We start from the raw sequence: 16007 nt of genomic DNA on the forward strand, positions 1-16007 counted from the left end.
ATTCAAACAATAACTAATAATTGGTCTGTTATTTGATTGCAATTTTTGCAAGATATAATAACCAACGATTGTCATCATAACTTGCAATAAATATTTGATGAATTAGGATTAGGATTACTAAATATCTAGCTATTCATATTATAAAATATGGAAAAAGCAAACAAATATGAATTCCTTTTAATAATCAACTTCCTGTTTGATTATCCGATCCAAAAGTCCAAATTGATTTTTGGTTTCCAAGCAAAACATGTTAAGATTCATGAAATATCCCAACAAGAAGGTTATGAACACAATGAAATGATTATCTCAAGGCAAATCCCAGAATCAGAGACTGCTTTAAAATCCATTGAATCAAATTCTGAAGCATTTCCGACGATTTATATTAACTTGAGTTCTGCAAATACTGATTATTATTTGCCCCAATTATTCAATACATATCGTCACTAAATTAATAAGCGAAAACAGAAATCGTGTAAAAAATGATAATTTAAACTTCACAGGATGTGAGATAGAATTTAGTAGACGAACAGATGGAAATAACTGTTCATCTGTGGAAACCATCTCTACGGTTGTCTGGCCGTAGCCTGATTTAAAACAAAATGAAGAAAATCACCATCGATAGATAGTGAGATCAACAGATGAAGAAATCAGGCTTTCGATTTAAGCATTGTTGTTTGTAAAAAAAGAAACAGGATTTTAAATAAATCCATCTCTATCTACAATTTTAACGTAACAAATGCAATTAGGTAAACAAAAAACGATTCTAGAAATTATGAGAGAAGTGACTATGTCGTCGGCTGATTGGAGGGTTTTTAGAAATAACTTCTTTCATCGCATTGTCAAGAGGCGTACGTTTGTGTAGAAGAGAAAGCGATGTAGGGTTTTTAAACCCGAAACGCATCAAGGGTACAATTGTAAATTAACTCATAAATTACATACTAGGTATAAGATTTTATTACATTTTCATTTCTGCCACATTAGTTTGTTAAAATGTTATTCATTTGTTATAATGATTTGTATTTGAAAATGATCATTTTAACGTCTATAATTATTGTATTACTTTACTCATATATTTCCACAAACTTTTATCTTATAAATACTGACCAAAACTCACTTTAATAGATTAACCCCTTTAAAAAAATGAATTAACAAAATTGTTCCAGTCTATTTTCAATATTTAAAAAATATTCTCATGTAGTTTGTCATCTTTAAAAAAGTCATTGTATTTTGTAATCATATTATTTTACTAGGTGTGAGACCCGTCTGTATATACGGGTTTGATAAAACAAAAAATTAAATATAAAAGTTTAAACAAAAAATTATTTAAATTTGAAATTTTAGATTCGAAATTTAAAAGTTAAAATTTAAAATCTGAATTTAAAATGAAACATATTAAATACTATATGAATATTAATATTGTAATTTATTGGTTATTTTCAATTAAGACAATTATTAATTGAGGTATAAATATGATGTATTAATTAAAAAAAATAAGAAAATGACAAATGGAAAAAACATTTATTCAAAAATACCAAAAAATGACATGTATCCAAGTTAATTAAAAAAAATATACAGACGTTTTTATTTTGTGTATATTTACTAAAGTAAGTTAACTCGTCAAAACATAATAAACATCTTAATATGAAAATTTCAATAGAATTTACAATAAAATATTACTTAATATAGATAAACAATTTACAAACATACCAATAAAATAAGTTTTAAATAAGTTTTTCTTTAACTGTTAAAATATATTAAAAAATGGTTCAAGTAATTTGTACAATTACATCATTGTATAATGATCTTTCGAATAAGTTTTCATCGTTTGTTTGTTTGTTTGTTTTTTGGATTTTACGATGTTTTGTTTTGGAGTTTTAGCTTTTCTTTTACCATGAAAGTCTCAAAATTGTCACCATTTGTCCACTAAAGCTTTAATTGTGCTAATTAAGTTCTTAAGCTATGAGTTTTGTCACCATTTAGCCGGTAGAACATTCTATATCATGTTCAATAGGTAACTGCCTAAATGTGGTATGTCGTGTTGGCAAAATTTGACCATATTTATCCATGTGGCGCTCACGTCCATGTGGAATTTAATTTATTAATTACAAATTCACAAGCAAAGCTTCCACACTGCCGACAACCACCATCTCCGCCAACCACCACTATCTTTGACAACTACCCGTAAATCCGACAATGGTGTCTCAAATCAAAGTTGACATCTATAGTGTTCTTATCATGGATGTTGCTTCGATGGATGTGGATATTGTTTTGGAGTTCAATCACCAAGAGTATGGGCTACAAGGTTACCGACAATGGTGTCTCAAATCAAAGTTTGCTCCTTGTATGGCCAGTTGAAAATGGTCTTGAACTATCTCGTGCCTTTCGCACTTTTACCTTAATGGTTGGTTTTCCCCACTTAGGTTCGAACCCTCACCTGCTGCTACTCATGACCAATCAAAGCTCAAGTTAGCTCTACTTATGTGACATGTAGCTTTTTTTCTTTTCTTTTTTGGAAGAAACTCTTGATTGTCATATTAATGATTTTGACATCTTCAACGTAGTATCACTGGTTGTACCTATAACGAATGGTCTTCTCGTATAACACGACCATAAATCGATCAAGATCTTGGTAAGCACGAAGTTGTTTACCAATGCACATACATGCAAAATGGTATAAGAAGGTATTACTATCGTAATGGAAATAGTAGCAACAACGATGGTTGTTAAGTTCAATATTATTCATTTCATCTTCTCTAGGACAATTAGCTTGTCGCGCTCCAATTGATCTTCTTGTAATGATCATTATGATCATCTTTGAAGCATTTGGGTAAAACGCATAAAAGACACTTGCATGTGTCTCATGTACTAGCTACAATGACCGTAGATCCCCTAACTTCCTAAAACAAAAATTAATAGGTTTGAGCCAATGGCAGTGTTTAAAGCTAGCGAAACTATCTCCAAGCGCTCCAAACATATTCTTTTAAACCTTTTTTTTATTTGTTTTCAATGGTTTACCTTATAATCTAATAGTATCTAATATAGATTTGTTTGCAAAAAAAAAAACAAACAAACAAACTTTTTGGAAGTGTTCACATATGACCATTATGACCGGCTGTAGCAGGTTACATCCGGTCATAATGGTCATATGTGAACACTCCAAAAAGTTCGTTACCTAGATGTGTACACAAAAAAAGATAGTGACACAGATGTGAACAAACCGAAAAGATAAAAGTAAAATACACGAATGGTCTCTGTAGTTTGGGTAATTTGTGCGTTGGTCCCTAATTTATTTTTTAACTTGGATGATCCTTACTGTTTATTTTTGTTGTGCGTTTGGTCCCTCTCTTACTTCAAAAGACTATTGTGCATTTATTTAATTTATTTATTTAATTAATTTTCTTATTTATGTATTTATTTTTTATATATTTTAAAATATTAATAGACCCCACATATTTTGTATCTCCTCACCCTAAACCTGAAACCTCATCCGAGAAATTTAAGCTCGGTCCCACCAGTCACCATCCCATCTCTCATCCTCCTCAACTTCTCTTTTCTTTCCATCTTTAATGACATCAAAGTATTCACTATCTCTTCTTTTTTCGGTCCTTCAACTCCGGCGAACCAACCCCGCAGCCCTTCTATTGGGTTGTGGTGGTGGAAAATTCAATGAAGAGATAGTGAGTTGTGGGATTGGTTCGCCGGAGTGAAGGACCGAAAAAGAAGGGATAGTGAAGACGTTGATGTGGGGCCTATTAATTTTTTAAAATATATAAAAAATAAATACATAAATAAGAAAATAAATTCAAAAGGGCACAATAGTCTTTCGAGGTAAAACAAGGATCAAACGCATAACAAAAATAAACAGTAGCGATCATCCAAGTTACAAAATAAGTTAAAGACCGAACGCACAAATTACCCAAACTATAGGGACCATTCGTGTAATTTACTTTTACCTTTTCGGTGTGTTCACATCTAGGTAACAATCTTTTTTGTACACATCTAGGTAACAAACTTTTTGGAGTGTTCATATATGACCATTATGACCGGTTATGATCGGATGTAACCTGCTACAGCCGGTCATAATGGTCATATGTGAACACTTCCAAAAAGTTCGTTACCTAGATGTGTACAAAAAAAGATAATTACCTTATTAAGTCCATTTCCCTTTTCATTAAGGCTTGTTATTATTTGTATGTATAAATAACCTTCAAATTTTTACAAAATATTTCACTTATTAATTATTTTATAAATTAAAGTGTGTTAATAAGATCCTTTAGGGGTAAGAAATTACAGTTATACTCAAGTGTTTTCGCCACAAATATCTCAATAACCAACAATTATTAGCACAGCCTAAGTCTGAATACATTTGTTGGAGAGTCTTATCATAAAAGAAAGTCTTATAATCAATCAGCTACTAAGAATCTGGATCCATTAAGAACCAGAATCCCATATCATAAACTAGAAGAAATCCCAATCCCTCACATGATTCGCCTGCGTTTTTGAGCAGAATCCCACAAGTCCAAAAGAAAAGAAGCTCCCTCCTGCAAAAGAGCTTTCCTTCCTTGAGCAAAATTCCATAACTCAGTTGTAATATATGATCCACTTGGATTATAATCATTAATCTCAGTCAAAGCAGTCGTCACAGCTTTATACACATCTTCACCCAAATCTCTCTTTAAACTTTTCAATTTATCATCACTTTCATCAATCAATCTCTGCAACAAAGCAATCATATCAAACTTTCACTTCAGTCACACCATTTATCAGACTTTCAATTAATCATATCATGTTTTTTTCACTTTAACACACACCCACCTGTGATTGCTCATTGACAGTGATGACCTTGAAAGGATGCCAATTGGGATCTCTAAGATACTCTTCCCACAATGAACACATCTCTGAAGCCCTATCTTCAGCATCCATGTCACCATACTTCCTCTTCATGGCATCCAAGAAAGGTTTATTTTCAAGCTCCCCCATCCTCTTCACCCCAATATGTGCACTTTTTGGAAGCTCCTTCAATCCCTATAGTTAGTTTTACACAAAAAATATGTTTATATAATAACTTCAATTTTTACATAAATGTGTAATTTAAAGAAAAGATTGTGTGTTACTTCAATTAATTCTTTGCGGGCATCTTGCAACTCATCATTTCTCTTGCGTTCTTGAACAACAAGAGTTTGATTCAAACTTTGGATATGTTCAAGCTCTTCTTCTCTATCCCTTAAGTTCTTGTGTATCTCTTCCACTTCCTTCAACACCTCCAAATCAACATCTCCAATGTGTTTCATCACATTTAATTGTCCCTTTAAACGTTCTATCTCAAGCTCTACAGCTTGCTTTGCATCTAGCTGTTTCTCGAGATTAATAATTTTCTTATGGAGTTCTTCCTTTTCCCTCTGAAATTTAACACATTATCTCAACTCAACATTCAAATATTCTAAATTAACAACAAATTTCTTGAAATCAAACCTTTTGATCTTCAGCAAGTTTCATCACACTTTCATCGGCTTTCCTTTGTTCATCAGAGGCCATCTGAAGCAAACTATTTTTCACAGCATTCTAGCACAAGAGGTGAAAAAAAAAATATTAGTTTTGTTTAATGTTTAGTGCTTATAAAATGATGGTTGAAAACTTATAAAGTGTCATGTCACACCTCTTCAATCTCTTCAGTGAGTTTTTTTCTTTCATTTTCATTTACCACTTCACGTTTCTCAAGTTCATTACCCCTGAGCTCGAGTTCCTTCTTCTGGTTTTCCAGCTGGAGTTTAATCTTTTCATGGTCATTAAAGATTTTTTTAAAATGATCATGTGCACTGGCCTGGATTTTCTTTAACTCTAATCAATACAACAATAAAGTTAGTAACTTTATATGTTATAAACAAACCAACAGAAATAAACTCAACTCAAAGAACATCAACAACCATCATTATAAGACTGATGAAGCAAATCTTTTTCTTCAATTACTTTGCTAAGTGAATTCTCTGTCTCAACATATTTAGTCTCCATTTCTTCAAAGGTTCTCTTTTTCACCTCAACTTCTCTTGTCAAGGTTGAGACTAAAGTATTTGCCTTTCGTTCTTCTTCTGCCATGATATCAGAAACAGTCCTAAGATCACCAATCTTGCGAAGATGCTCTCCAATTATATTAAGAGCTTTGTAATCATCAGCACGAGCAACCCAACCATAAATATCAGATTTGGGATCATCATTTACCTTCCAATCCCTTTTACCACGATGATCAGCCTCATAAGCTTTCTCAAATGACATGGCATTCTTAAAACCATCCCAACCTTTGTTAAATTCAACCACTGCAGATCCAGAATGACCACGATAGTTCCATAAAGGGTGCACTCGTGTAGGATTAAAACCTCTTGCAGTTAAATGGTCTCTCATGTTTGACCCACTTTTTCCTACATATCGCCCGTCTTTTAACTCGGTTGGGAGATTGACCACAATACCCTTCCATGGCCATACAAACAGCTCATCACCATCATGATCTGCAAGGTTATCCGTCTCCTCTTTAGGTTTTGATGGGCCAGAGTTAGAGTTTCCAGATATATCTTTTTGAAGAAACTTAACTAGTGCAAGATGATTTGCTTTGTCTTTTGGGTTTCTCTTTTGTGAATCGCTTTTTCCCACCATTGTAGCGTGCTGTAGTAGATCTTTGTACTGATAATCACGCTTTTTCTTGTTACGACAATAGGGACAAGTGAATGTTTCATCAGATAACTTTACTTTGTGTTTTCCGCTTTGTAGCTCTTCATAAGATTTATCCACATACTCCTCTACCTCTGAATCACTTCCATCAGTGTCTCCTCCAGAGCTTTGATCCATATAATCCTCCATTTTTGTTCAGCAAAGAAGGTTGGCTAACAACAAACAAAGTAATTATAAGATAGGCAATTTGGTTCGTTTTAGAAATGAAATGCGAGTACTTTGTGGCGCCCCTCCTAATTTCGACTAGAATACATTTCGGAAACACAAACAGCATTTTTGTGAATACTTGAACAAAGTTGCAAATCGGAGAATAAAAAATGTAAAAGCCCTAATTTTCTTAAGAAAATGGTAGAATGTAGGATGATAGAACACAAACCCCTAATTTATACATCCAATTGCAAACCATACTCAACGATTCGATTTCGAATGCTACTAAAAATCATAAATTTGGTAAATAAACACAAGCTCAACATAATGGAAAGGGAAAATCTAGGCAATTGCTAATTACGTAGAGACATAGGAGCTGGTGTACGAGCCTGCACTTTGTTGGTGTGTGAAGCAAGAACGGGCGAACGAGATTGATAGGGAGGAGAGATATACAGCGCTTACCTCGAATCAACCGTACGAAGTGTAGATTAATTTGTAAACCAAGGTGATGGAATTATAAGAAAATGAATTTAGGGTTTTGGGTTTGGCGAAGAAGAAGCAGCAAGTGACTGAAGAGGGATTGTGACTTAGTTTGACGAGAAAAGCAAAATTCCACGGAAAGATACAGAAAAAGTGAAAATTAAAGTGCGTTTTGGCGTATATTGAATTTGTGGTTCCAAGACTCCAACAGGACCCTGTACGTATCACAAATCATAAATATATAATTATATACTGTCACAAAGATCAATACAAAAATATATAGTTAATCATAAAAATATGAAAAAATTACAAATCTAGTCGTATATTCAATGATGTTTTCAAAAATATTTAAAATATTAGTTTTTTTCATAAAAAAGTCATTGAGATCGCAGTTGGTTACGTCATTTTTTCAAAAATGATATTTGAAGAAACATAGATGTTGTTCATCATTTTTTCAAAAAATTGGTTTTCACTTGTCGGAAAAATAATGTTTCGTCAGATCAGAGTCTCGACATAACTAACAAGAAAACTGGAAATTAACTAAACCCACAACAATCAGGATTAATTGTGTATAAGATAACAAAAATATCTTACTCAAATGTGTATAATTGTGTATAAGATAACAAGTTTAATCAAATGTGTACAAAACAAAAATATCTTACTCTTTTAAGTTATTTTCCCTAAGTTATATATAATTAATTAATTTATAAACAACTAAGGGTCTGTTTGATTTACCTTTTACTGGTCCAGTAAAAGGTTATCTCTTACTCGGTCCAATAAGAGTGTTTAATATCAACATATCAGGTTTCTTACCTGGTCCTTAAGTCTCTTACCGAGTCCATGAAAAAAATACGATGACCGAGACTTTACCCGCATTCACCCTTCTCCTCCTTCTAGCCCCAAACGCAATTCCTTCCTTTCTCCTTACACATACATGATTTCTTCCATTACCAGTTTTATTATTCTACTCATTTGGTTTGGAATCCTTTTATTCTCATCGCCTTTTGTTCTTCATTACCAGTTTTAGGTTTTATTGTCCATCGTGTTCCTATTTTCCTATATCTTCCTATATGATTTTGAATATTGATCGATTCTGATTTTCATCTACGATTTAATGTTTTTTGTTCGTGTATAAGGATGGATTGAAACCCATTAGTTTTTTCCTGGATTAAACACGTTTGATGATAGCTTTTTCTAGGGTTATTTTTTTTTCAATCGATGATTGTGATGAACGTGATTTATGATGTCCGAAAGTGTATTTCGATGATATGAAGTTTCCAGACTCATGCTTTGTTGGTTGACTCAAGGTAGAATCTGGATTTGTAATGTCAAAATGAAGCTCCAATGAACTATTTCTATCTTGGTCAATTTCACTTCACGATGCTCATGTTTCGATTAGTTGATGTTCGTTTCAGTTTTGATGATGGTAATCCATGAACTGGGTTTTGGCGTCCATGAACTGTATCTTTTAGCTCAATAGAGTCTTTATTAGGTACATGTTGGCAAGGGTGTGTCTTTATAAATATTAAACCCAAGTATAAAAGGTATAATCAAACTTCTAGTATCAATCAAATATATCATATTCATGTGATTTGATTTCAGGGAGCCAAGAAACAAGAAGGTGCCCAAGTACAACCTACTTCTACATCCAAGCATTATTGTATAGACCTGGTTTATCTTATCATGTATTTAGGATTTCATTTGTATATTATCATAATGAACTAGTAAATGCATTTCTTTCAATCATATTTTTTGTAGAATTTAGATATGTTTTTTTGGAAAAACCAAAGTTTATTTGATTATTTTTGCTTTTAGTTGAGTAAAATCTGGATTCGTTTCAAGCAACAAAGTTTATTTTTTTTAACAGGAGAAAGAGTATTGAAAAAATAGCAACCAAGTTTCAAAAATATGGAACATGTATGTGTGTTTGTATGTAAACACTGACCAGGTTTCAAACCATTTTACATATTAATTTAAATCAGGGCTCTGACTTCAAACCCTTACCTTACCCGGTAAGAGTTTTGGGCTCTGATTCAGTCAGCGAATCAGCAGCTATCAAACAACCTAACAAACAAACCTATAATAAAATACATAAACGGTTTAAAAACAAAGTAAAATATATTAGATTGTAGTTGTAGACCTTCTATTATACAATATAATTACTAAAGTTTTAACAAGAGTGTAAAGATTGAAGAATAATACATGGTGTTCCTCTCTCTTTAACCTAACAAGATGTTAAGCCCTTTTCATCGCTTCCAATTTCATGTCGTGGCAACAAGTATCGGAATTCATAAACATACGGCTGAATCTCTATCATTTTGGCCGGACTGGATTTGGTGTCACCATTCAAACACTCCATTATCAACCTTTTCAGCGACCCAGTCCCTGACTGCGGCAACTCGCTATAAATCCATTCCAGAAGCGACTCCATGTCATCCGCAAAATCCTTTATATGCCATTGCAGAAGCTTCGGTATCATAATCATCTTCTTCTTGCTTACAACCCCTACCGAAGCTTCTAGATACTCCACCCTCGCTCTTGCCAATTCGTTCACTATATCCTCCGCCGTATAAACCCTAAGCTGCAAATTACAGTATCACCCTCCTCATCAACACATACTAATTAGTAAATTACATACCAACCACTGACTTATGTTCTTAGTTCTTACCGCCGGCGAAGACCAGCTCCCTCTGCAAAGACCAAAGCTCACATTGGGTTCCGGGAACCCCAGTCCGTAGGTCTGTCGGAGTAACATTTCCCTCTCGTTTGCTGGACCCTTGTAGGATTATTATCATTATAACAAAATCATGTCAGATTTATTATATCTTTCAAGTTGTTAAGCTGTTAGTGTTCACTTGTGTTAATTTTTTAATATGAAACTTACATGACCGGAGCTGGATGGATACCGGAGAATGAAGTGTTCGATTCCCAATGCATTTACTACAATGCCACCGACGTTGATTACTGCCTGAATCATATAATATCAATTTAGGATTTCTATCATGAATCTTTTAATTAACATATTTATCAGATGTACCTTGTTCATAAGAACCAGTAGTTTCTCCTGTGTTGAGGGCAATCCATGTTGAAGAAACGCCTGCAACAAATATACATTACATTACATAGATCTTAAATCATAATCTCAAATTTTATATGCTGTGCATTTCAACTGATTTATTTAATTGAGTTGTCTTCTTACAGTACATGCATTATGCAGGCGTTGTATATGTTGATCCAGAAAGCTAACTTCTGCTTGTATGTCAGCAGATTCAGTTTAACATTGCAGAGTTTCTGCATCAAAATTCTATATAAAAAAAGGTAAGTTTCATATTTCATAAGCGTATGTGTCTTCAGAAGCTTCTAGAATTAATTACCTGAGTTTTCCGACTTCTTTGGAGCATTCAGAAATGCGAGTATGGTCCAAGGTGTTACGTGTGATTTGAGTGAAAGTCTTGTAAGGACCGATGTCTCTGATTGTGCAATCGGAATCAAGTAATGTGGCATAAGGGTCGAGATTTGAAGCGTTATTGTTGAAGAAGAAGGTTGGTGGTGTACAAGTACAATTGAAGGTTGTTTTAGAGATGAAGCTTTTTGAATTCATACATGAGATATGCTTTGGTACAATATCCGATCCTTCTTCACTGTCCATCAATGGCTGATTCAGTTCCAGAAATATCCCTATTAAACACTTGATTAGATCTTCCGACAACTTGTTTGGATTTTTAGTGATATCGTCTGTTCGCAAAACCGAAAGTTGAAGTTTAGCATGTTTGATGTCAATAGAAGAACCATGGAAGGATCTTCTCTGTTTTACTAGTGGAAAGCTTTTCTTTGAATCATAATCTTGTAATTCATAACTCATGAATTTGGCCCGATTTTGTTGTCTTCGAAGTGTGTGCTTTCGTGGTCGGTGGTGGTGGCTGTGTGATTGTGGATGGAGGTCTCTTAGCTGCCGGAACTCCCATTCCCTGGTTTCTTTTTTCTCCAAGTACAAACTCAGGTTCAACTTGTTCACTTTCCTCTCCAGCCACATGATTTCTTCTTCCACTGTAGCAAGTTCAGTCAACAGTTCTTTTATCTGCATCCAAACATTTTTTTGGTGAAAAATTGGTAACATGGTTGAAAAGGGGAATCAAATAAAGTGACTTTTTAATTTACCTTAAAGGGAAGGTGTGTAGAGAAACAAGGGTGAATAGGGCCATCTAATGCATACTGCAAGGTTTTGCTCAGTTTTAGTTCATCTTCTAATTCTGCTTCAAGTTGATCAACCTTTTCACCATGGAAACAACCGATAAGTACATATATATATGGAGTTTTAAGTTTTTAATCCAACATTCAATAACATTTTCATAACCATTTGATCTGAATCGATTCAAATTAACCAGAGGAAGCCAGATAGTGTAATCAAACAACAATCAATTTCGATTTTCATAATCATTACATTTGATCCAATTCAAATTAACTAGGCGAAATACAGAGGAAGGCAATCGTAATCAAACAAAATTCAATCCGTTTTTTTTTTCTTTTTCATAACCATTTCATTTGATTCATTTCAAATTAAGTAGATGAAAATATAAAGGAATACAACTGTAATCAAACACGATTCAATCTGGTTCTCACAACCATTTCATTTGATTTTATAACCTATGAAATTCGACTTGGTCTGTATCAATTAGACGATGACATTTAGAGAAAACAGAAAGAAAAAAAAAATACCTCTTCCTGAAGTTGCATTGTTTTTTGCTTCTCACGAGTCTCCTGCATGATGAGTTCTTCAAATTTCATTCTATGAAATGTAGGAGATACAGAGAGAGATGATATGGGAGGTGTGATTTAGAGGGGACTGTATGGATCTATAATATAGGTACAGTTGCATGTTGAGTACTCAGTGTCGAATATTTTAATAATTTAATTACGTCCAAAGCATCGCTTTCCATCTAATTTTGATTGTTTTCAAGTTATTGAAGTAGAATGGTGAATGGTGAATTGTGAACGTGAACATAAGGAAGCAGGAGGTGGCGGTGGTTATGGTGGTGGTGGGGAGATGAAACCCGTGAAATGAAAAGAATAAAGTCATAAAACCTTCTTCTTCTCACCCACTTGATTTCTGTTATGTGAAGAACTTTTTGGAATGGGTTTTTGGCCCGTGATACATGTCATATTGTCATCTGAATTTTGCTTTTCGGAAATTTGTCTTTTTAATTTTCTGAAATTATACTTATTATATTTTCAAACTCAATGAGCAAGTTGTTTCCAAACTTTTTAAAAGCCAAGTCACATATATAATAAGGATGCGACACAAGTTGTATCTTTTCCATTAATGGATGTATGGTATAGGTGTTAATGAAATGTTTTTTTTTTCTTTTGAAAACAATGTTCAACCTATAATTAACGTTCAATCAACTTGATTGAAGCTATTCTTGTGACTCGAATCATTCATGGATTGTTGTTGTAAGCAAATGCATCTTTGACCACCTCCTTTTAGCTTAGCGGGTACGACTCACTAAGCACCACTCCATATGTAACCCGAGTTCGACTCCTAAGATTTCAAACATGGGTGACTATGAGTTTGAGTTGCGGCATAGTTTTGAATTGGACTAGTTAGCACATCGCATATGCCGAGATCCTTCCCTCATATCCTCTCAAATCATGTGTTAGGGTGTGACTTGAAATTTGGTGATCTGAATTATAACTCGATTATTGTACCCAGAACGAAGTGAAGAAACCATTTGAATGGTGATTTTGAAGGGATAAGTGTTTGGAGTATATGAACTCAACCAAATAGTTTTTAGGGTTTTTACGGTTATAGGTATCTGTAACTTGGTTTTCCAATGTATCACTTTCATAATAGTCGAGTAATAAAAAAGGTTCCATGGTTATTGGCTTACTGCCCATGGACGTAGGTCACATCGACTGAACCATATTAATTCTTTGTGTCATTTTATTATCTTTATTTGATTGCTTGCACGATAAATGGTGTAAGAGCTAATGTTATTTGAGTAACTTGGAGATACATGCTTTGTATAATGACAATCATAGTGCTTTAAGTTTGACAAAGAATCCAGTCTATCACATGAGAAGACAAATCATATGATGTTAGGCTGAATTCCAATCGTTATGTTCTCGATGAAGATAGGTAAAACTTGACATATATGTTAACAAATGAGCTACCAACGGAGTAGTTCAAACATTGTTTGGACTAGATGAAAGTTCACAGAAGATAAATCTCTTCAAGACAAACGGCAACAAACCATGCATAGTCAACAAACCTTCCTTTACAAAATAGTCCAGAAATATGAGCGTTATTATCTTATTTATGTAAAACCTTAATTATATACAAAGTATCTTAATATGAAATCTTAAAATATAGTTATTTTGGGCATATAAGTTGCTTATTAGATAAAATCTTTAGATATTGTAAAAGAATATTGATTTGTTTGTTCGATGGAGAGAAGATTGGTTATGTATGTACGTGGAAGGCAGCATTTGGTGATCACGAGGTAAAACGCAAAGGAAAAGAAGACAGGAATGATAGTCTCCGGTTGGCCTAAAACATATACTACAAAAGAAAAGAAAAATCTAATGTCTCTGTAAAAAAACGCCATCCGTGGGACTCGAACCCACGACCACGTGGTTAAAAGCCACGCGCTCTACCAACTGAGCTAGAACGGCTGATGTTTATGATGATCATAATTTGTTTAAATCATAACAGGAACGTTAAGGCGTCAAATTCAATGTTGAGTAAGCCTCTAGTTGATTATAAAGTATAAACTTGTAATATATAACTTTAAAAAGTGGTTTTGAAAGTATGTTTCACAATATAATGTTACTTTACGTGTAATTGTAATATTATGTATCTATATTAGAATTTTTTTTATCAAATAGAAAAAACCAGTTTGTTATTTTTTATGATGCAAACTATTTGACATACGTGATTGGTTAATGAAATATTTTTTATGATGAATACTATTTGACATACGTGAGTGGTTAATGAAACTCATATGAAGTTTCTCTCTACATAAATCAATAAGTTTTAAGCTTGTAATTTAAAGTGGCCCCTTTTAAAAAAAATAGAAAAGTCTAATGTTAAATCAAATTTCAAATATGATGTGTATAATGTATGGCTATACTTATATCAATCCTTGACCTTTAGGCTATTGTGAAATAAAAATGTAAACATGTGTACATACTTAATATTCCAATGTGTTGTCCTTTTCAAAAACTTATTTTCATTTGGTGGATATGTTGTAAGATTAAAATCAATATTTTAAAAAGTTATATTAAATGTTATAAACATTTCACTCTTAAAGCAACCAAATACAACTTACATTTCAAGCATAGGATATGTTGTAAGATTAAAATCAATTTCATAAAATGGATTTCGAAATATGTTTAATTTTGTGCCAATTTAGTATATAAATGTTCACCGTTGTAGAACATTTTCACATGTTATTTTATTTTCGCAAAACAATTTCATCAAAATAATAATATTTTTTTTAAAAAGAATCTGATGAAGTCTAAGGTGGTGTTTGTTTTTTGCCCACAGATCTTCTTAGCCTCTTCTATCTGCGCGACGCAGACCACGCGCAGATATTAGTCTTCGCAGACTGTTTGTTTTTTTTGAAGACTGCGGACCTAAAAATGTCTGCGCGTCATCTTCTTGGCGCAGATGTGGACCAGAGTCTTCTAATATCTTCAGACATCTTCTAACTTAAAAAAAACACATATATCTTGATTTTTTTTAGTTTTTTTGAATTTATATTTATTCCAACTTTATTAATGATAAACAAATTGTAAAAAAAAAGTTAGAATACTTAAAAAAAATTCGACGACACAAATATGATATTTTTCACAAATTTATAAATAAAAATTTATTAGAATAATGGTCATTGAAGTTGTTTATATAAATATGAAAAAAAAAATCATAATATATTCTTATATTTTTTGTGCCAAATTTTATAAAACATTATGTAATATAATATCGTCAATTTCTTAGAAAAATATTTATGATACGATTTTCATTGATTTAATTGAAAAAAAATCAAAGTTTATTTCCATCAATTTATGTATCAAATTCTTTGATTCACAATTACAATGTTTAGGTATAACTTTGCGACCAAAATTGTTGGTTTTTATCAAATATACGTTAATTTGTACCATTTTTATTTTCACTTTTTATACAATAATACATAAAAGTTGATCTAGATTTGTTAATTATTTATAATAAAGTCATAAAAATATTAAAAAATCACTTTGTAGTTAGAACAATCAGTTTATTTAGATTTTAGCTTATTTTAGTAGCTTGCAGATGTTAAAAAAACAAACAATCTTTTTTCAGACTGCAGACGTTTGGTCCACCTCTTCTGCTGCAGAGGTCTACAGATGTGGTCCGCAGACTGCAGACATTTTGCCTAAAAAAACAAACAGCACCTAATTAATGGCTTCTACTATATGCGGCACTACATTCAAAAGGTTATACTAAACATGCAATTTCGATGACCCCTCTAGTTAAACATGAAAAACCCAAAAGGATGACATTCAACAATTAGGTTTTCACAAAGTCGGTTACTATATTCAAGTTTAAGTTCTTAGGAACTTTTGACATAACATATTTTCCGATTTTTCTAAAGTATTGAATGTTGATTTTGCTGAGGTTTTTG

The 16007-nt window shown here is 32.8% G+C and overlaps 2 protein-coding genes, 1 long non-coding RNA gene and 2 other non-coding genes across 6 annotated transcripts; 1 reads left to right on the forward strand and 4 right to left on the reverse strand.

Annotated features, from left to right (window-relative positions):
- Positions 1 to 499: 499 nt before the first annotated feature.
- On the reverse strand, positions 500 to 631 carry LOC145161841 (small nucleolar RNA snoR143). Its single transcript, XR_013738713.1, has one exon. It is a non-coding gene; the product is annotated as a small nucleolar RNA snoR143 (small nucleolar RNA).
- A 3641-nt stretch (positions 632 to 4272) lies between these two features.
- Positions 4273 to 7499, reverse strand: IDN2 (XH/XS domain-containing protein). Of its 2 annotated transcripts, none has more exons than XM_079080784.1 (7): positions 7229 to 7499; positions 5925 to 6872; positions 5657 to 5838; positions 5473 to 5562; positions 5115 to 5399; positions 4816 to 5025; positions 4273 to 4715 (listed from the first exon to the last, which is right to left on the reverse strand). In XM_079080784.1, exons 2-7 carry the CDS (start codon positions 6847 to 6849, stop codon positions 4479 to 4481), a joined length of 1929 nt encoding a protein of 642 aa, XP_078936910.1. In that variant the 5' UTR covers positions 6850 to 6872; positions 7229 to 7499; the 3' UTR covers positions 4273 to 4478. The 2 variants fall into 2 exon arrangements, with proteins under 2 accessions (XP_078936910.1, XP_078936909.1); XM_079080783.1 differs by having other exon boundaries at positions 7330 to 7498.
- A 1726-nt stretch (positions 7500 to 9225) lies between these two features.
- Positions 9226 to 12387, reverse strand: LOC145161281 (ternary complex factor MIP1 leucine-zipper protein (Protein of unknown function, DUF547)). Its single transcript, XM_079080785.1, has 8 exons — positions 12064 to 12387; positions 11506 to 11616; positions 10722 to 11425; positions 10552 to 10651; positions 10385 to 10444; positions 10232 to 10315; positions 10016 to 10123; positions 9226 to 9928 (listed from the first exon to the last, which is right to left on the reverse strand). The coding sequence occupies exons 1-8, from the start codon at positions 12130 to 12132 to the stop codon at positions 9572 to 9574; spliced, it is 1593 nt and encodes a 530-aa protein (XP_078936911.1). The 5' UTR covers positions 12133 to 12387; the 3' UTR covers positions 9226 to 9571.
- LOC145161282 (uncharacterized) lies at positions 10301 to 11183 on the forward strand. The gene is made up of 2 exons (XR_013738437.1): positions 10301 to 10665; positions 10753 to 11183. It is a non-coding gene; the product is annotated as an uncharacterized LOC145161282 (long non-coding RNA).
- Positions 12388 to 13946: 1559 nt separating the features above from the next.
- Positions 13947 to 14019, reverse strand: TRNAK-UUU (transfer RNA lysine (anticodon UUU)). Its single transcript has one exon. It is a non-coding gene; the product is annotated as a tRNA-Lys (tRNA).
- Between the last annotated feature and the right edge of the window lie 1988 nt (positions 14020 to 16007).

This window comes from Lactuca virosa, chromosome 2, assembly GCF_052849685.1.
Source record: "Lactuca virosa cultivar CGN04683 chromosome 2, Lactuca_virosa_CGN04683_v6, whole genome shotgun sequence".
Lineage (NCBI taxonomy): Eukaryota > Viridiplantae > Streptophyta > Magnoliopsida > Asterales > Asteraceae > Lactuca > Lactuca virosa.

Excerpts from the sequence above, each read along its gene's own strand:
- LOC145161281 (XM_079080785.1), bottom strand. The coding sequence starts at position 12,132 with ATGAAATTTGAAGAACTCATCATGCAGGAGACTCGTGAGAAGCAAAAA. Across the intron at positions 11,617-12,063 it reads CAATGCAACTTCAGGAAGAG|GTTGATCAACTTGAAGCAGA; the intron begins GTATTTTTTTTT and ends CATGGTGAAAAG. Across the intron at positions 10,124-10,231 it reads ATCCATCCAGCTCCGGTCAT|GGTCCAGCAAACGAGAGGGA; the intron begins GTAAGTTTCATA and ends TAATCCTACAAG.
- IDN2 (XM_079080784.1), bottom strand. The coding sequence starts at position 6,849 with ATGGAGGATTATATGGATCAAAGCTCTGGAGGAGACACTGATGGAAGT. Across the intron at positions 5,839-5,924 it reads TCATCAGTCTTATAATGATG|AGTTAAAGAAAATCCAGGCC; the intron begins GTTGTTGATGTT and ends TGTATTGATTAG. Across the intron at positions 5,563-5,656 it reads TCACTGAAGAGATTGAAGAG|AATGCTGTGAAAAATAGTTT; the intron begins GTGTGACATGAC and ends CTCTTGTGCTAG.